Source organism: Alligator mississippiensis, chromosome 1 (genome assembly GCF_030867095.1).
Source record: "Alligator mississippiensis isolate rAllMis1 chromosome 1, rAllMis1, whole genome shotgun sequence".
NCBI classification, from domain to species: Eukaryota; Metazoa; Chordata; order Crocodylia; family Alligatoridae; genus Alligator; species Alligator mississippiensis.
This window is the reverse complement of record NC_081824.1, coordinates 425736359-425757141: the sequence shown is the minus strand read 5'-3', so window position 1 is coordinate 425757141 and position 20783 is coordinate 425736359. Positions and strand designations below refer to the sequence as shown.

The window sequence follows — 20783 nt, the reverse complement described above, 5'->3', positions numbered from 1 at the left end:
CTCACAGGGCTTCTGAATAATTCACTGCAAATCTTTACTGTATGTGTTGGCACCAGTACACTGGGTGTGTGTTAACTCCTGATTTCTTTTATTTTTTTTTTTCTCTTTTGCAAGATTGAACAGCAACTGACCCTTGAACAACTCCAGAAATTAAATACAGCCTTTCAGGTATGACTGCACCAGTGACATTGTTATATTGATATGCAGCATTGCTCACAAAAAGAAACACCCAGTATATGATGATCATTGTTCAAAACAGAGTTGATTTGAAATAACTTTTTGGGGCCAAGTCTATGTCTTCATCTGTACAGTGATGAGCACATTTTTAGCACCACTGCAATATACTATATTTTTAAAATAAATGTTGTTTTGTGTTTTTTAGTTAATGTTAAAAATAAGTTAATTACATTTGACGGTTGTTTCCGTGTGTAGTTTTCAATCACCTTAATGTTTATTTCTCAGAATTGCTGTCTCTTCTGGTTTTGTTTGAAATAAGAACCTTTTGGGTGGCACTCAGGATTTTTATAATTAAACTTGCCAAACTGCTTCTCTTTTTCTCGTTAGTATATATGTGTTTTTTCTTAATGCACAGGCCAGCAGATTTAAATCTTCTTTGTGTTTGCATGAAGACTTGCTCCCCAACTCATTTGTATGCTGTTGCTCGCACACACATTTTGGGAAATCTATAAGGAAGACTTTTATTAAAATCCTAACAAGTGAATCATTCCTTTATTCCTTTGGTGACATCACAAGGCCAATCAACAATAATGACCCTACATTAATGGCTCAACCATCCAATTACTTTAACTTACAGGAATGCAGTGAATGCCCACTGATTTGAAAAAACAACACGCAGAACAGATCCCCTAAAGACCTGTATATTAATATGGTTAAATCAGTGCAAAACTGCAATGGCAAATAACTGCACTCTTGTAAACACTTTTAACTATGCTGAAGTTATGATGTTCTGTATTTCCTCATTGTGGACAGGACTTCAGTAAAGGGGTACATGGATGCGTGTGGTTCTCAATCTGTAGCCTGCTGTCTTTGGAGCACTTCTTGATGGTGCTCTGCTGTCTGCCCCGAGGTGCGGGTGCATGCGCTGGTACAGAGCTGATGCTGGGGGTCCGGAGCCCGACACAGCTGTTTGCAGCCTCCCGGCAGCAGCCAGCCCCGGCTCTGGGTAGCTGCTGCCAGCCAGGAGCCCAGGCTGGGGGGCGCACGGGTCACTAGGACTGGGGGGCAGGGGCTTTGGGTGTGAGGCAAGGGGCACAAGCAGGGCATCCTGCCATGGACCCCATGCCCTCATTTTGTTTTTCTGTCATGCCGGCCCTCTGGCACCTTCCAAGGTAGGCATTGTGGTGTTTTTTGGCACTCCTGCCAAAAAATGTTGCCTACCCCTGCACTAGGATCAGTAACTAAGGAGAAGAACCATGAGCCACCAGGAGGCAGAAAATGTGTCTGGGGAAGAGAAACAAGAAGGAAATGAGGAGAGGAGTGGGGAAATAAGCAGTGGAGGGAGTATGGTGTTTTGTGTTGTTTTATTTTTCTTCCCCTCTGAAGAGGACAAATAATTTCTAATCAGATACCCAAATATTTCCCTGATGTAGATCTTACTCAGTGTAGTTCGATTAGCCCCAGGGTTGTGTTCTCAGTAACTGTAAATAGAAGGGGATGTGTACATGAGACAGAGGATGGTTAGGATGCCATCCTGGAACATGGGAAGTCTGTGTTTCACTCTGAACTTCACAACAAGCTTCCTATGTAAGCCTGAGCAAGCCTCTTGGCCTCTGCCTCGGTGCCTGTCTGTAAAATGGAGGCAATACTATTTCCCTATCTCACCAGGGCATTGGACTTTAGTGGTAGAGCAGTGACGGCATCTTGGTGTGGTTCCAGGTGTAAAGTTCAGTCCTCAATCCTGGCACATGCCAAAGGCCATATGTAGTTTACCCAGCTATAAATGAGGACCTGCTCATTTGGGCCAGGGGCTCAAAGAAGGCTAGATGTGAAGCTAGCAACGTCATTCCCTTGCATGTCTTTGGCTATAGAGAGTGCTGGGTCTTAGCCCAGTGGGCTGTTGGCCAAGGCTAAAAGTCCACCGGAGTTTTTTTTTTACTTCAGCAGGTACATTATGCCAGGTGCCCAGATACTTTAGTAATGTCCAGGGCAGACACCAAAACCATCTCCTCAATGCTTGTAACTTTGTTCTGTCTCTGCCAACACTCCCAAACTTTAAGCAAACCATTCATTTCCCAATTAACATTTTTCTTTTTTTAGGAAGTCTAAAATTAACATGGTGGCGGTTTTCTTTTTTGTTGGGTTTTTGTTTTGTTGATTTTGAATGGCTGAGAAAAAACAATATTATTAACACAGCCAAGAAACTAAAATGTAGCTCAACAGATCTGTTTGAAATTATTTTTTAAAAGTCTGAACTGAGAAAAAACACAAGCAGTTTCAACCAAATATTATAATCTACTGAAGTAGGCTGTATTGTCCATTATCTAACTACCTATTTACAGTAATGCAAGCTGGAACCTGTGATATGTTTTGTAGGCTCCTCTACTATAAGAATTCATATTCTACATTGTTACATAGTGTGAGATTATGACCATGTTTTAAGAGGAAGTAGTCTTTCAGGCTAACTCCTTATTAACATGCTCTCACATTAAGGATCTTTTACCATCAGCGAGTCAAAGGTAAGCTTTTTTATGAGCTAACGTTCTTGTATGTTCTTGCTTCTGCTTTCAGGAGTTAGAAGAGAATGGATGTAAATCATTGGATGTAGAGAAATTCAAGCAGATAGTGAAGAAGAGTATGGCACCATATAACTCAGTAAGCAAGCAACAATGGTTTGAAAGTTAAATAACAGGAAAACCTGTATTACAATATTAAAAGGCTTTTTCATCATGTACCTTTTCCTCCATACAGAGTGATGAACAAATTGATGAATTTTTCATGAAAATTGACTATGCTGCAACTGGAACAATTCGGTGGGTAAGTGGAGGTTTTGATGTGGCTTTCTTTTTGTTGTTCTTTCAGGCAGTAAGGAATGGGTATGCAAATGGCAGATCTGCAGCTTCCAGAAATGTAGCTCAGGTGGATTAGACTTTCATTTTGTCCAAGTTGGCCAACATTGAGAGAGGGAAAAGTGAATAAGTGTGCTAGAATACAAATTTCTACTTATTGTCTTTAATTCTTTTTATTCTGTACAGTACCAACCATGTGATTTAATGCTCAAAAAATAAATTCCCCAAACCTTTCATTTGTGTCCCATGATCATAAACCAGAAATACAAAAATAGTCTAGACAGATGAACAGAGAAGGCTGCTAATTGATTTGTTTATGTCTTACAGCAATAGTAAGCATCAGGCTGTGAGCAGAGGACATGATTCAGTAAAAGAATTTAAGCATATGCCCAGATGTTTTCTGAATTGGGGCCTCAGTGTTCTATATAGCTGCATATAAAGCTCTCACAGAACACAGTAGGAAGCAACCATGAAATGCTTTCTTTGTTCAGACCCAAGCCTCTTTCCAGCCTGCACTTTACCAAAAAATCACTCACTTGGCATGATCCTGCGAAAAGTTGTCAATACTTCTCTCTGGCCTCTGCCAGCAACTGGGGCAGGGAGTCCCCATGCGGCTGATCCCGCCAAGGCGGGGGAGGAGCGGGGGGAAATCCCCAGCAGCTGATGGTGAAACAGCTGATTGCTGCAGCCACTTCTGGGAGCTCCATGGTGCTCCACTCCCTGGCCAGCGCTTGCAGCGGGGGGCACCAGCACTCCTGCCTGTCCCCCCTGCCCATCACCTAAGCAGTGAGCATGGCCGGTCAGGGGGTGCACTGGCACGCTCAGTCACCACTGACTATGCTGATCAGAACTATGGAGACTGTCTCCAACTGATACAGCCATGCTGGTAAAAGTCCTTACTTCCAGTGCTGTTATACTGGCAAAACTATATAGCTTGGCTTGCTTATATAGCAGGAGCAGGCAATTCTTTTGGTTGGAAGGCCGCTTAATGAGTTTTGGGGAGCTGTCAAAGGCTGCAAAGGCGGTCCCACTCCAGTCCCTGACCTTTTGCCACTGAAAGTCCCTCCCCTTATCCCCAGAAGTACTCCTTGCCCAGCCATCTTGGAACTGGAAAAAAAATTGTATACTAAAAATCAAGCATCCACAATAACATATTTTAATATTATTTAAAAATATATATTTTTGTCCTGATTTGTGTGTGTTTGCATTGTGTACATAGAGGTGATTACATAATAGCTCAAAATGAAGTCTTACTGTATATTGCAGGGGTTTAGGGGCATATGGGGGGTGGGTGTGGAGCTATGTGTGTGTGTGGATATGCTTGTGTGTAGGGTGTGGGGGTATGTATGAATGTGGTTGGATGTGGGGTTTGTGGGGGGTTGTGGGATGTGTGGAGGGGGAGGGTGGCTGGGGGTGCGTGGTGGGCTGTGTGCATGTAGCAGTGAGCAAGGCTCCCCCCAGAGGCATGTGGGTGTGTGTGGAGGGTTTGGGAGGTGGGGGTGTGAAGGAGGGTGTGGGTGGATGCAGAGGGTGGGGTTTGTGGGGGAGGGTTTGAAGGTATGGTGAGGTGTACATGGAAGCCTCCTGCACCCCCCCCCCCGAGCCAATCAGCACCACCCCACAACAGCTGGAGCCCAGGTACCCTGTGGCATCTCCTCACCACCACCACCAGTGCACAGCCCCAGCTTGCCTCACATCTGCTCTGTACTGCCCAGCCATGGCTTGTCCTGCCACCCCCAGGCACACAGCAGGGCTGAGGCGGCTCCTTCTGGCTGCTGCTGCCACTGGCCCCAGCCCCACGGGACTTCCCCAGTTAGGAGGTATAAAAATATCACCTTACCCTCACTGACATAGCCATTTCAGCCAAACCCCTGAGATAGATGCAGCTCTGTCCATGGGGTGCTTTTGCCAGTTAGGGTTATATTGTTTCGGGAAAGTGGTGTGGGAATACCTCCAAATACCTGTTGACATCTGTGGAGTATCTGCTACTTGGCTCTGCCAACATAACTGCACCAGCAGAAGCTCTGCAGTGTGGAGGGGTAGTCCGTCTGCAATTCTAAACTTTGTGCTGCTGCTTTCACATGGATGTAGACACCCCACTTCCATCAAATCAATCCCTGGCTTCTGTCTTTGTTCACCAGTCCCCCAGGTCCTGGTCTAGTCCTAGGGAGGCAGCATTTCATTGTTTCAGTTACCGGTACAGAAAGGAATATTCTGTTGATTTTATTTATTTATTTTTTAAAGCATCTTTGACAAGGGGGTATGATTGCTGAACTCCTAGGGGAACAGCAACATGGTAGCTGTTTAATAGTTGCAGTTATGACTGACCAATTATTTTTTCTGGAGTAGGATGACTTCTGCACATACATGCAGCTCGAATACACTGAACAGGATGGATCCTCTGCCCGGCTGAAAAAGCTGACCTTCTCACTCCCTGCCATGATACAGGAACTCTCTTATGGAGAGGCCATCCTGCGCATTAATTCTCTGCCCGACAACACATTAGTGATAGCTAGAGAAGATGGACTCATTTCCTTCTGGTCTCCACAGCTACAGCAGAAACGAAGCAAGATGGTCTTTGTATGTATGTTTTATTTGCCTATAAATCTCTTGAGTTTTGGAGTAATGCAGGAGTTCTTGATTTTTACTAATGATTTATTTTTTTCCTAGTATGTCATTCTGAATTATGACATTCACAACTGATTTTGTTATATTGCCTGGAGAAACAGGGAGCTGCACTTGAAACACAGCTCTGTCATGCTCCTTACTCCAGAGTGATTTAAAGCAAACATTATTATATAGATGGTATAGTGGTACAGTTAATTTGAATATAATAATGAGTGAATCTGTTGCACATTAGAAGACATTGTAGCATAAAAAAAGTCCAGTAAGTGGAAAGAATTGTTCTCTTTACTTTTGATTAAACAGATTTGGAAGGTTTGGTTTTGGTGGGAAGGGGAGGAGAAAGAACTCTAAAAGAAATGAACACAGCATGGTTCAGAGACTGTTAGGGTGGCAGATGCCTGACGTGCCAGGTCTTCCCTTCATGCAAAACTATGTTACACTACTTGACCCTAATGGGAATTACACTTGCCCATGCAAAAATGCTTGCCTCGTCTCTTGTTTTTATTCTTAACCAGAACACAGTGGATTAATGTAAAAGCCATGTTTTAAAATAGTTGGCTTGGTAATTTTGCTGGTGCTGAGTGCTCTTTAATTCACATTACATTTAGTGGGAAGTACCAAGTACTTTGCAGGGTCTGGCTGAGAGGCCTGATGCTCCGTGTTAATTCTTGCAAGCCCATTAATTTTGGTGCCCGTGCAAGCATGTAACCAAAAGCAGAATCCAGCCTCAGCTGTGGTATCTTGCCTTTCCATCTAACATACGGATGACAACCACCTCTCTTGCCTTACAGGAAAAGCTCAGCAACAAGAAACCTAAGTGGGTGATGGATTTTGCTGTCATGTCTCAGTACAACAAGCTCATCCTGGGAACTGGGTAAGTGTTCTCCTTACCAGAAGTGGGAGTTGGAACTGAAAATGGAAATGTATTAGCAGTGCTGTTGGTATCTGTAAGGCAAGGAAACTTGCTGAAAGAGGTTGCATAGGCAATCCCATCAATGATCTTGGTGCATGGACCTATGAACAACTTGCCACGGGATAAAAGGAGGGACACCTGCCAAGTACCACAGTGGCGGGCACTTATTTCAGCTGGAGGGCTGCTTAATGAGGTGTGGCGAGTTTTCGAGGGCCACATGGGTAGCCCCGCCCTTAGACAGTTGCCCTGCCCCCTGGTCACCATCTTGGGACTGGAAGTCCTGCCCCCTAACCCCTGACCTTTACCACTGGAAGTCCCTCCCTTTGCCACCCCAGAAATATTCCTTTTGGGGAGGATTGCCATCTTAAAAGCATTTAAAAAAAATCAAATCATATGCTATAGTAGGTGTTTTGACTTTTAGTGTATTATAATTTATTACAAAAAATATTTTTGTCATGATTTGTGTTTGCATAGTGTGTATGTAATAGAGGTGATTGCATAATAACTAAAAATAAATTCTTAGTCTTATATATTGCGTAGGGGTGTGTGGTTGGGGAGGGTGTGTGTATGGGGGGGCTTGTGCAGGGGTGTGGCTGTGTTGGGGGGGCAATAGGGTATGTTGGGGGGTGTATATATAGGGGGTTGTGTGGGCAGAGTGTAAGTGTGTGATGTTTATGGAGGGGGGACTCCCCCACAGGTGCTGCCAGCCTCAGTTCCATGCTCCCGCCCAGCTGCAGCTCCCCCCTGCCACTTTCCTACTTGCTGCCTATAGTGAGCAGGATGCTAGGGAAGCTGGGCAGGTCCCCCAGTGGCAGCAGCAGAAGCCCTGTCCAGAAGCTGCTGATGGCTGGGCCAGGCCCTTCTGCCTGCAAGGGTAGGAGCGGGGCACAATAGGGTATGTTGGTGGTGTGGGTGCATGAAGAAATTGCCCTTTTTGTTGCCTCCCTGCTCGGAGTCTGCCCAGCCCCGTCTGTTTCAAACTCTGGCTGCTGGATCCACTTGGTCAAGCTGGGTGACTGGGTTGTGAAAATTGCATGGGGAGCGGGGAGCTCGTTCTTCCTTTGTCCTGAGCTTTTCCTGTGAACAACCTGTGTGACCCTGGTCTCTACCTGAGGATGCTGATGACTTTTAAAAGAATTGGTCTGCATCCAATACTGCCTGTTTCTGGTTGGGACTTAGTGATGAGGTCACAAAAATTTTATAAGGGGTCATTCCATTTTGGAGGGGGAAGTCATCTTTGAAACCCTGAAACTAGCAACAAGCCTCCAGAGCTCCATCAGTCTTTGGATGAACATGTGAGTAATTTAACTGAAATTTAGCCAGTAATTTAGGATTAAGTGAACTGGACACATCAAAAGGGCCAAAAAGTCCATTCTGTTTTGCTTGAGTAGGTTTTCTGTCAATTTTCCGTTGTTTTGTATTCCTTCCTCACTCTCTCCCTCTTTAATCAATAAAGCTATCTGTTATAGCACGCCTTGCTGGAAATGCTTATTAGGATGAGACTAGCCTTTAAAGACCCCTTTGCCCAGCTGGCTAAGGTGGGCATGGTTTTCCTTTCATACAGGAGGCTACTTGTGAATGCTTCAGACTAAAAGAAGCACCCCAAAATACCATGGTGGGCTAAGCACCCCAAGGTCAATAGGCTCTGTGTACCCTGGGCTGCCGAGAGCCCTAACAAACACTAGGGCCCAGGTGGTGTCAGCCATTGCCCCAGGCTTTTGGGTGTGCTCCAGGAAGGGGGTCGGCCAGACATAGGTGCCCCAGGGGAGACACCCAAGGTGGGGTTTTGGTTGGGCACAGTGAGGCTGGTGGCTGAGCATAGTAGTGCCCCCACTGTCCCACCACTGTATATGTGGGCACCTTGCTCCCACCCTTGTGGATGGAAGGGCTGGGTGGGGTACAATTAGTTGGTGGGTGCTGCAGGCCAGATGAAAGTGTTTGGCAGGCTGGAACTGGACCACGGGCCGTATTTTGCCCAGCTCTTGGATATCCGCTATTTTGGTATCTGTCATGCATGCTCATCTACCCCATGGTCAGTGGAAACTTACTCAGGGAAATTACCCCTCCTTCACTGAGCGTTAGGCTGCCACAGTTTAACTATCATTTACCAGCAGAGGCGACCGGCGCAGGGTGTGGGGCCCGGGGCAGATCTGCCCGTGTAGGGCCCCACCCCCACTCCAATCCCAGACCCAAAGAAGCTATCGCTGCTGTTGGTGGCGGGGGAGGTAGCGAGTGGCTGGATGCAGAGCTGCCACTCTGCCCAGCTCCACGCTGCTGCTGCTCTGCACCACTCTGTGGGGACCCCAAGTGCAGGGCCCAGGGCAGTCGCCTTGATTTAAACCCCTAGGGACAGCCCTGTTTACCAGGGGTTTGTCCAGAAAGTTACAGTAGAGCAGCTGATGCATAGTAAAAACCCATGCCCTTTTAGCTTACACTAAGTTTTGTATGTCCACATTCTGAACTCGCATTGCAAAAATACAGTCACAACTGGCTTTCTTGCTGACAGCTTGACTGCACTGCTTTCTCACACTAGCAGATGGTACAGTTGGGTCAGGGTTGAGACAACCAATATTGAAAGTTTTGCTATTCAGGCTGCTAATAAATACATAGATTATTATTTTTATTGCAAAGCTTAAAGAGAGAGAATGTGTTCCTGAACCCCAAAGCTAAGTTATTCTAAATTATTCTACCAAACCCTTCAATGCAGGTGTTATGGTTCAAATCCAGCCTGGATAGGAAATGTGGTGAGAGGGCTACTCCTACCTGATTGGCTCAGTGGCCTGTGTGCATTAAGTTTTGGTTTCAGTCCAAGTTCTTGAGAATTGGTGCCCCTTCTTCCAAAGAACATCACTGTACTTAACACACAGTGTTCAGTGCACAGGGACCATCCATGGGACAACCAGGGATGTGGCTGGAGGAGGCTGGGGATTAGAAATGTTGGCCATGGAAGTGTAGGGGTGGATGGTTCTCCTCAATATCCTTGTTTGATGGAGATTTCAGTCCCTCAGGCTGTTAAACGAGCACTAAATTCACAAGCTATTTAAACAAGAAATACAAGCAACAATCATGAATTAACTCTACCACAAGCGTGCTTAAGCTGTCTTTTACCTTTATGATGCATGTTTTACTGGGAAGATTTACTGTGCTGTAAAATGAAACTACTGCTCTTTTAAAATATGTCTTGTTTGTTGACAGTGATCATGAAATTCAGTTTTATGAACTCTCTAACTTTGAACCATACTGCCAGATCAGTAGCTTGGAAGCTATCCCTTTACGATTGGACTATTGGTAAGCAATGCTATATTTGTGTCATTTGTTCTATCTTAACATTATTTTGTTGCACACTTCTATTTAAACAGTGTTTCATTGGTGACATTTGTCTGGTCCTTGCAACATCTCCCAAGGTTCAATTTGGCATTCATGTAGTATCAAGTGATGTTTCTTCACCAACTTCCTGTCAGATGTACAACATTTCATCATCAAATGTGTAATTTTATCCCTTGTTAGGCTTAGCTTGGCATGTGCTAAATTACACTACAACAGTGTGTCCCTGCCATAACAGGAGTGAATGTGACACTTTGTAACATCTATTTTGAGCAGGTGCCACCAATGCGTTGGAGGCTTGTGAGCAGGTTGTCTAGCTCGCTGGCTTCTGCAGACAGGTTATTCTTCTTGGGGAGCCTCCTCAGCCAGTCCTCCTCATTAAAGCACAGTCTTTAAGTACCAAACAAGCAAACACATAAAACAAAACCTTCTGCCCTGTCAGTAAGGGCAGTAGGGTGGGAGCCCTCTGGCTCTTGCCCCAGCACAGCACCCTGCTTCCTCTTTGCCACAAGCTATTTGCTTCCTTTCAGGTTTTGTCCTGCAGTTTTAAATATGGTGCTGTTTTTGCCTCCTGGCCAGTCAGCAACAAATGGCACAGCTACCAGCCCCCCTTGGCCAATCAGTGGCGAGCAGAAGAAGCAGTGTCATATTTAAAAATGTGTTTTTTGCCTCCCCACTGATCAGGAGCAAGTGGCAAGCAGTGGGGCCCCTGTAGCCATCCATGGTGGAGGGGCGCACCGGGGAACCCGCAAAATTAAAGGAGCTGCAATGCACCCCACTCTCACCATGAATTTGGTAGGTCCCTAATTTTTAGAGAGAGGTTACACCCACACTGAACATGTAGGGAAGGATTTTAGCTAGTCTAGTCTGTTGTAGCTCCAATCTCTGTAATGTATGGGTGTCTCCAGTACATGTTAAGTGAGGTGACTGACCAACTGTTCCATGTTTCATTCTCTCGCTTATCAAAGAGCCTCTTCAGTATAAACACACAGCAGCACATACTGTCTAGTCTATGTCAAATAAATGTTCCTTGTGCTTAGGGAGGAAGCTGAGCAGGTTTATTGGGCTCCTTCATTGCTGTGGGAGTTCATTCTGCAGTCCCACACTGGCTCCCAAGAAAACTTCACCCTTGTGACAGACAGCTCCACTGTGCCTGAGGACTGGTAGTGTCAAACGCTGTTTTCCCAAAGTATTAGGCAACATTTTAGGCTGTTTAGGCACAAAGCACTGAGTTCATCTTGCAAAATGAAACAAGCCTTCCTCCATTACTTTCAGCCTCAGGGAGGGCAGGGATATATTCCTTCCTGATATAAGCAGATGGCCCTCAGAAGAGTAATACTAGCTTCCACCAGGCCAGGATTTGGTCTTTGCAAAACATCAGTAAATATAACACACCTTTTGCCTTATCTATGACATCTGACTCTGTTTATCCTGAACTGAAATGTCATGACTACATTTTCATTTATTACCTTTATCTTTTTACTTGTTTTAGTTACACTGATACTGATGAGTGCATGATTCTCTATGGGGATGATCAGGTAAATGTTCCAAAAATCTTTTTGAAACAGACAACACCCCCCCACCTCCCCTCCAAAAACAAAACAAAGAAAAACAAAACAAAAAACCCCACCAAAACCATAAACCCTCAAATATGACAACCTGAAGGGCTCAGGATTCCTCTCAGCTCTTTGGTTACTTGTAGAGCCATCCAGCAGTGTCTCTTGGCTAGCCAGTCAGTCCCATGGGATACTTAATGCATAGAGAAGATCAGTAAAAAGAAACTGCAAAGAAGCAGAATTCCCTGTGCCAGGCTGGGAAGTGATTTTGGGAGGAGACTGTTTCAGATGAATCCTTTCAATCCCTGACCCCCAGTGTCTGGTTTAAAGTTGTTATTGGGGCCAGTGTAGTGTAATGTAGCAGTGGCCCAGGAGATTCCTTGAGTTGTATGTCCCAACCTTTAGAAAGGAGGGTGTGGAGGTTTGAATAATGAAGTTCACCCACTAATATACCAGTTTCCAAGACTTCTGTCCTTGGGGTTGCTACTAGCTAGTAGTCTCTGATCTAACTTAGGGCCCAGTTCTGCAGTTTCTGCAATTTCCAGTTGAATTCAATGGCTGGCACTAAATTGAGGGTGTCCAGCACCCTCTAGGCTCAGGGCTTCCAGACCTTTTATTTTTCTGAAGCTGCTGACTTTCCCAGGCTTACTGCACCACTTATGAATATAAGATTTTGCCTCTCTGAATGCAAAAAAATGGCATTTGGAAGTTAGCAATTTTTGGGTACTTTATTGATTTTATCAGTACTTTGATCCTGCAGATTGCTGTGCAGCTTCTGGATGGTGTTCAATTGCCTTCAACTTTTACTGACTTTAAGAGGGTCAGGCCTTTTGATCAATGTCTGTGGTGTTAATTATCTGTTTGCTAACCATCAACATGATATCTACAGATGTCTAACACCTTTATTTGAGGAAATCTCCCACTGACATCAGTGACAGTCTGAGAACTTGGCCCTATATTTTTAAGTTTCTGATGTAAGTCTTGCTGTTTCTTCAGGGTTGTGTCAATATTTTGCTCATGTCTTCTGTGGGAGAGCTCCTGAGGTAAGTACTTGCGTGTTAAACGTAATGTAAAAAAACAGGTTAAAAGTGCAATTCTTTAGTTGTCTTAAATGAACACTGAGTTTCTTTGCTCATGTCCTACTTTACTGCTAACTGTACTACAGCATTCTGTCTTGTGCATGCAGAGGTGGTCTCCGGGATGCAGCAGCAGTCACAGGACGCATGTGTTCCCAGACTTCACAGGACCGCTACAATTGGACATGGAACAATTTCAAGAAGTGCAAGCCCATTCCACATCCTATCAAATAATTTCATAATTGGGCCAGCAGATGGCACATGTTGCCTTCTCAATAAATCTCCATTGTAGTGTATTGGCCAAATTATTTACTTGCCTACAGTCGGTTTATTCACCACAGAAACCCCCTGACACTAACTGTTGGGTTTCAGAACGATGGGGTTCTGACAGGTCTTGTGAACTATTTCCCCAAAGTGTTGCTCTCATCATTGACAACACACTCTAAAGCAGGGGTGGGTCGCCGGGGGGATTTGACAAGCTGAAAAGAACAAGAGGAAAGAATGAAAAAGCAGAGGATGGCAAAAAGGGATGATATAAAAGGAAGATGCTTTTACTACGGAGCTAATTGGTCTGCTCCACAGTAAAGAGCATGTGTAGGTGCATCCAGTGTGGTTGTAATGGCATAAAATGTATGTGTTTATAACGTGGAATTTCAGGGCTTCACAGCTGCATGTGACCCACCTTACTCCACCCAGGAGGAAGAGGATGATGGGTAGTGCAGGAGAGGACAGCTTTGTGCTGTGGCCAGTGTCAGCAATAAAGCTTGGGCTACCCTTGTGGCTGTGAGAAGAAAACTGCAGTATCTTTTATTCAGGGGGAGCTTGCACCCACTAACAATATCTGACAAAGACAACTTTTGTTTACAAAAGCTTTTGCCTCTTTGAACAGTTTGTTTCGGTGCCATCCTGCCATACCTTGTACCCACCAACAGTAGCTCTAACAAACAACTCCTGTCCTTGCAGTGGCAGGACATTGACCTCACCTTCATCTCTGCTTTACCTGTAGCAAGTTAGAGTGTTTTTGATGTTTTGGGCATTATCCCTGGTAGCTGTGCATGAGGGTTGTTCTTGAAAAGCCTCAGGAACAGAAATTCCTGGGGCAGCTGTTTGTGCACTGAAGTGCAAGATAAATTGCTATGCTCTTATAAATAACCTCAGGCTGTGAGGAAGTGTCAAGGTTTCTAAGTGAGCTATAGCTTTCAAAAGCTTGGGCTATATTGTATATTTTACTATAGTCTGTCCTGTATGGACTAAATGTGTGTCCATGTGAAGTATAATGCAAATGATGTTTATAATCCAAATAATATCGTGTGACATATTTGCTATAATATAATACACATACATACTTTGGTTGGTTTATAGCATGCAAGTCTAGCCTGCCTTCTATGTGCAGGGTCAAACAGGCCAAAGAAGAAATTTGCTTCCTAACACTCAAGGATGCTTGTTGCCTTCTCTCTTCCAATCTTTCTGCCTTCACTTTTTTTCAGAACATGGAAAAAACTACCAAAAGACGAAAGCCTGCCTAATATTGGCCTGGAGAGTGCTGTTTGTTCTCTAAATGTCACTTACATTCGTTGGAAAGTGCATGGCGATTGGGTTACACAGGTAGTAATAATAACAACCTTTCTTTCTGACTCATAGAATCATAGAAGTAGGGTCGGAAGGGACCCTGCAGATCTTCAGGTCCGACCCCCTGCCTAGGCAGGAAGAAAACTGGGCTCAAATGACCCCAGCCAGGTAGGCATCAAGCATCTTCTTAAAGACCCCCAGGGTAGGAGCCAGCACCACTTCCCTTGGAAGTTGGTTCCAGATCCTAGCCGCCCTAACTGTGAAGTAGTTCTTACGGATGTCTAATCTAAACCTACTCTCCAACAACTTGTGGCCATTATTCCTTGTTATCCCTGGGGGCACTAGGGGAAACAATGTCTCCCCCAAACCCTTCTGGTCCCCTCTAGTGAGTTTATAGACGGTCACCAGGTCCCCCCTCAGCCTTCTCTTGTGAAGGTTAAACAGGTTCAGGTCCCGTAGCCTCTCGTTGTAGGGTCTGCCCTGCTGTCCCCAGATCATGCGGGTGGCCCTCCTCTGGACCCTCTCAATGTTGTCCACATCCCTCTTGAAGTGGGGTGCCCAGAACTGGACACAGTACTCCAGCTGCAGCCTGACCAGTGTCACGTAGAGGGGGAGGATCACCTCCTTGGACCTACTTGAGATGCATCTGTGGATGCATGATAAGGTCCGGTTAGCCCTGCCGACCGTGACTTCGCGTTGTTGGCCCATGTTCATCTTGGAGTCAATAATGACTCCAAGATCCCTTTCTGCCTCCGTGCTCTCAAGAAGGGAGTTTCCCATCTTATAAGTATGCTGCTGGTTACTACTGCCCAAGTGCAGCACCCTGCACTTGTCAGTATTGAAACGCATCCTGTTTTTGTTAGCCTACCCTTGCAACCTATCTAGGTCTTTCTGCAGTCTCTCCCTCCCTGCTAATGTGTCCACCTCTCCCCATATTTTGGTATCATCAGCAAAATATGTTTGCTAAAAACATATGCTAAAAATGCTCCAAATGCTAAAAACCAGTAACACAGGAAACTTTCCACAAATGAAATCTCCATGGTAATAGTAAGGTTTCAGTTGCATGTCTGGTCTGTGTGCTGGAGAAACCTTTTTCATTAAAATAACATAGCTGGCATGAAGGCAGGAAGAACAGCCCAAATTGTCAAACCTGATGTAAGGAGGGAAGAGAATTTGACATCAGAAAATAAGGAATGAAATTCAGACCAAGAGGGTATTGTGAACCCTGGGTCAAGAACTCCTTAGCTCTCACTTTGGCTCCAGTGGCACCTGCTTTTAAAATGTGGCATGTACATCAGCCCATTGGGCTGAATTGCTGGACTGTGGCATAAGTGAGGAGATCTGAGTGGAGGATTACAGCGTGTTCAGGATCCCAAATCAGGAGCTATCAAAGAATGGGCATGGAACTGAAGAAACATGCTAAACCTTTCACAGCCCTAAACTTCAAACCTGTCCATGTGTCAGGGCTGAATGCTACCCTTCCTGGACCTTTTCCCCAGAGTTTATTTCTCACGCCCAAAATAATATTTGACAGGTTTCTGAGGCTGCTCTGAGTTCAGAAGTGTTAAAGGTAGTCCAGTAGTGATGGGCTAATGAGATATTCAGATGCATGCTGACTGGCTGAGCTGAAGAAATGAGGAGCATTTCTATAATGCCTGAGGGTTGGTTTGTTTGGTTTTTTTTAAACTTGTGGCCCCTAATCTGGAAAGAATTTCTAGTGGGAGAAGCCAAAATAGTAGTCCCATGTTACAGCTCAAGCAGCTGAGGAATATATCCAGTGCTAAGGAAATAAAGGATTTCTCCCCAAAGGAAGCAAAGGGCATCAAGTCTGGTTTGCTATTGGTATCAAAGCCTCACAGCTGGTGAAGCCTCTGCCCAACTTGCTTGCTTTCTCTAAGTGGCAGCCAGTGTGTGTTGGGGGAGGGGGGAAGGAATTGCTGGTAAAGTCTCTGGCCTGGCCTTGCCCACATTTCCCTCCTGTGCCACATATTGGGTCATTGTGGCTCACGAATGCAGCCCACGTGGGTCAGCAGCAAGAGGGACTCTTTGGTCTTGAAGGAAAGGTCAAGAATTGCCTGGCGTGGACTGAAGAATTTTGCTTCACATTCTTGAAGGCTGATAACTAGTCTACGGGCACAGACACAGTGCACAAGAGGTGCTGATGATCTTTGCCTTTCTTGATGATTTCCAGAGAGCAGAATCAATAGGAGAACCCCTACAAGGCAGGGCATAGCTCAGAGGAAAGGGCAAATAGTGCCGAACATGGAAGACAATTGGGGGAGCATCCGGGTCCATCTGTGCTGATTGCTGTTAAGGTACCTGAGTTGGCACCATACGCTACAATGGGCTATGGAAACGTACCGTCAGATTAGCACGGAAAGTCCTAAAATGACTGAGAATCTGTCATGCCTTTGGAATCACAAAGGAGCAGTTTGAGACTGTTTTGTCACTTTACATAAGGGAACAGTAGGAACATTATCCACTGTAATGCACCCACGCTCAATCCACCCTTGCACAATTTAAAATGTTGTTTTGCGTTAACATATTCTTCCTCCTTTCAGAAGCAAAACCCCTTGAACAAGGGAAACAAACAAAGTAACTCCAGTATCCTACACCCTCCTCTAATCAATGTTTTGTATTATTTGTATTTAATGTTATTCTCTTGTTCTGTTCTTTTTAGCTAAACTACTGTGATTCCATGAAAGCAGTGATTTCTACCTCCAGCCATGAGTCTACAGCTCTAGTAATAGGTAACAATTTCGCTTCTATAACTTTCTCTAGGAAGTTCCTGCAGCATAAATTTGTATGATTTAAACACAATTTTTCTAAGCTTGCTGTCTTCCCTTTAGTGTAGTGGCTTGGTTACATCACTGCCAGCCGGCTAGTTCGATCTCTAGTAATAACTGTGTGTGTGAACTTTTCAACTAGGCTAGGAACAGACATTACACATAAACTAGTTTAAACCTGTAACAGAACAGATGTTCAGTACACATAAACCAGTTTGAAAATGGCTAAAACCAGCTTGAGATAAACCTGGTTGAATGTAGTATCAGACTTAACTGATTTTGGCTCAAACTGGTTTATGCAATGTCTGTCCCAAACTCCTTGCTGGTTTAAGTTAAATCAGAGTCCCTCAGTATCCTGGCATGCTCTCTGGGCTTAGCTGTGCTCTCTGCTCCACAGCAGGTCTGCTCCTCCCCGCTGCTTCCTGGATGGAGCTCGGCACAGACTTGCAGGCACAGCAGGGTCTGCTGGCTTCCCTGTGCCCCCCTCTTTTTCCCCCCACCCTCGCTACTTAAGCAGAGATGCCTTCCTTCCTCCTCTCTGCCACAGCAGGGACTGTAGCCAGCATGTGGTATGCTAGCTAATGCCAAGACGTGTCTGTGTGTGTGTCTCTCTCCAATTTCACTGGGATAGGCAGACAGAGCAGTGACCGCTTAGGGCTTTTGGAGCTAATCAATAGGTCAGCCAGTAAGCTGTTTACAAAGTTTGAAGTAATGTGGAGAGAGGCTATTGTTTTGCTAATTTAGTGAGAGAGACTGTTATCAGCTGCTCAAATAGTTCTGGTTCTGTACCATTTGAGAACATTGTTCCTCCCAAAAGGGTATAAATTTATCTGCTAAGCAGTCTTTCTTTTACAGAAGTTATGCAGCACAGTTTTGTTATGCAGCAAAATCTATACAGAGTGAAAGATTTTTAGGCCAGAAAGTATTAAATTATCTGTTCTCACCTTTGGTGTAAGACAGATCATGACAGTTACCCAGAGATGGGCACAAAATAGATTTTCCCATCCCAAACAAGTTAGTTAAAATTGCCCTGTCCTGAAGTGTGATAAAAATTTGAAAACCCTTAAAAACTTGAAAAAATGTTTGTGAACCTAATAGCCCTGGGGAGGGGAATCAGATCAGGTCAGCCTCAACATGCTTTATTTCAGTAACTTCAGAATGTTTCATTTTTTATTTTGACTATTTTCCCTCTATCCCTCTTTATTTATACTAAATAAATTAAAAACAAGAAAAGAAAAATTGTTTTGAACCTAGATGAAACTTTGGCTGCTGACAGATATTAAGACAGTGGTATAATTGGGGTTTGAAGAATGTTATGCCCCACCCTCAAAGTTCCTTAAACTCCATTCATGTCATTGCCAACTGCCAGCACCCAAGGAGCCCCTTACTGCAAGCCCTGGCACAGGTAGGAGTCCTGTCCTGTCCTGTCCTGTAGCTGTCCCATGAGTTGCAGGGCAAGGCTGTTTCTGAAGCTGCACACGCAGCTGAAGAGCAGGGAACTCCCAGCTGCTTGGGCCCTGCACCAGGAAGCAGTATGTGCAGTTGGGGCATAGGGAGCTCCCTGCTTCCCAGCTGCTGCTTCCATGGGCACTAGTTTTCAAGTGTGTTCTCAAATCCTGAGACTAAATGGTAGGTGCAATGAGAAAAATATGTTGACACAGAAACCCAGGGCTGGCTATGACTAGGACTGAAAGACTGTTGTTTTTGTTGACTGCTAGTTCAGATCACTTACATTTCCAGCCCTAGAAGATATGGAGCATATGTATATCTCATAGATTGAGCAAAGGATACACAGCTCTTCAGCACCTTTCAGAGACTCCAGTTCTGCAAAACACCTCCATATGTGAATTATGACCAGAATAACCTTCTAAATCCCATTGATTCAGTGCAAATGGGAACAGGATCTTTTTTGAACACATATATGAGTGGAGTTTTGCCAATATTCAAAGAAGTGCTTACATAGCCCCAGTCATCTAATACAGAAAAATTCTCCTTTTCAGCATAACGGAGAACAAATACTAAGCTTTGTCTACAGGTGTTTTTCTCCCCGCCTACCCACCTAAATTGGGTCCTCCCTACTGCAGCATAGATCATTATCTGTCAATGAAAGTGGTGTGTGAAAGCTCATACCTCCTCTAGTTCAATTTGGTTTCCATAGTAACTGTTTAAACATAACCGTTTTATCAATCTGAACCTCTGTTAGTTCAATACGCAATTATAAATATCCCTCCAAGTTTCTATGGTAATGGTTTTAACTCCATATGGTATAGTTTTTTCTACAGACCCCTAGAAATAGTAGAAATTACTTTGATGCAAAATGTCCCTAAATTTTTCATCTTGAAATACCCAATACTGTTGTCCAGTGCCCCAGGACTCACTTATGATGAAAATCCCTTTTACTTCAGTTTCTTAACCAAATATTTTAATTCTTTAGCCACATGAGCAGTGCTGATAGCAACCCCTGCCTGACTTGAGCATTTGTCCTTCTCAGCTTATCTAGATTTCATATACTCAAGAGCTGGAGGACAAGCAGATGACACTAAGAACTGATCTGGTACATTTCAGGGAGATTTCATGCTGTTTATGGTGAATCTTTGTTTCAGTTATTTTTTTTTTCCCAGCCTAATTTATAATTGTGCTGTAAGTGCCACATTTTTATAGTAGCTCCCATCAATAGTCTCAATAGAAAGTACAAGTATTATCTACTACCTACCATTGCTGTTAGAGAAATGTTGTTATCTGCTTTTTAAGAGAAGAAAATGGGGTAGAACATTGAAATCAGTAAATGTCAAAAAGGTTATTTGTTCAGCCCAAACACATTCTTTGTCTAATACTGCACCATCATGGTACTGGCAGTTTTATGACATGGGACTATAGATGCACATAATCAAGAATAGGTGATGCTGGCACTGTGACCAGGGAGGCTCTCTTTGCTTTTCTTTTGGCCATCCACACCCATTTCTTTTAATCCTCATCAAGAACTTATTTTCTGAGTAGATCACAGATGGGCCATGTACAGAGCTTGAGGTGAGAAAATAATGGATCATTAATCTGAACCTACCAATGGCAGAATCCTCTCTGTAGCAACACATTAACTTTCCATTTAAATGCAACTCTCTGCATTTTCCAGAGCCTCTTTCAGTTTAGATATTGGAGAGGGAAGAAGGACTAGAACACCAATGGTTTTGCATTTCTGGCCACCTTGCCCTCTGGCATGGGAATTATATTTCCTGTTCTTCTGACTCCTGTTGGGAATAAACCTTGAAAGTAGTATTATAAAAACAATAGTAATGAGGCTTCAGAGTTGTTTTCTTTGCACTTATACCTTCTTGTATCTTTCCTCCTTATATCTGTATCTGCAGGCAGATCCAGAGCGGGTGCAGTGGGACAACTGCATCCCCTTCTACCTCCTTTTTGGAGTAGATCACACCCTGGGAGCCCTGGAGGCTTTTAAAAAAAGTTTTCAAAGCAGATAATCCCTTCCCCTTCATGTTTCGAGGCAGGCCCCCTCTCCTTCCCTTCCCCCTCCTCTAGCTGCTGCTACTGCTTTTCCTGCTGTTCTGGGGACAGGGAAGCTGGGCTGTACATTGTGGGCTCAGCTGGGAACACTGACGGCAGCAGAGGCAATGGGCAAGCAGTTCCCCCTTCCTGTGTTTGCTCCTGAGGGGGACTGGGCAGGGTGGAGAAATGCACCCCTGCGCACCTCTACTACTACCACTGTCCCTGTTCCAGCTGAGCCCAGCCCCTTTGTAGCCCAGCTGGAACGGGCACGAAGGGCTTTGAAACCTCCTAGGCCTGGGACAGCAGAAAAAGCAGTAGCAGTAGGCAGAGGTTTGGGGGAGGGGGAGGGAAGGGGATGTGCCTCTGAGAATGAAAGTGGGGGTTTATCATCTGCTTTGGGGAGTTTA

The 20783-nt window shown here is 44.6% G+C and overlaps 1 protein-coding gene across 1 annotated transcript in view; it reads left to right on the top strand.

Annotated features, from left to right (window-relative positions):
• The window catches only part of LOC102576686 (WD repeat-containing protein 64), a 91067-nt gene that overhangs the window by 15845 nt on the left and 54439 nt on the right, over nt 1–20783 (top strand). The window contains exons 3-12 of the mRNA XM_019498289.2: nt 115–168; nt 2749–2832; nt 2929–2994; nt 5376–5606; nt 6443–6525; nt 9760–9852; nt 11381–11426; nt 12441–12487; nt 14008–14125; nt 16770–16839. Coding sequence (XP_019353834.1) covers nt 115–168; nt 2749–2832; nt 2929–2994; nt 5376–5606; nt 6443–6525; nt 9760–9852; nt 11381–11426; nt 12441–12487; nt 14008–14125; nt 16770–16839 — 892 coding nt within the window. The remainder of the gene's footprint in view (nt 1–114; nt 169–2748; nt 2833–2928; nt 2995–5375; nt 5607–6442; nt 6526–9759; nt 9853–11380; nt 11427–12440; nt 12488–14007; nt 14126–16769; nt 16840–20783) is intronic.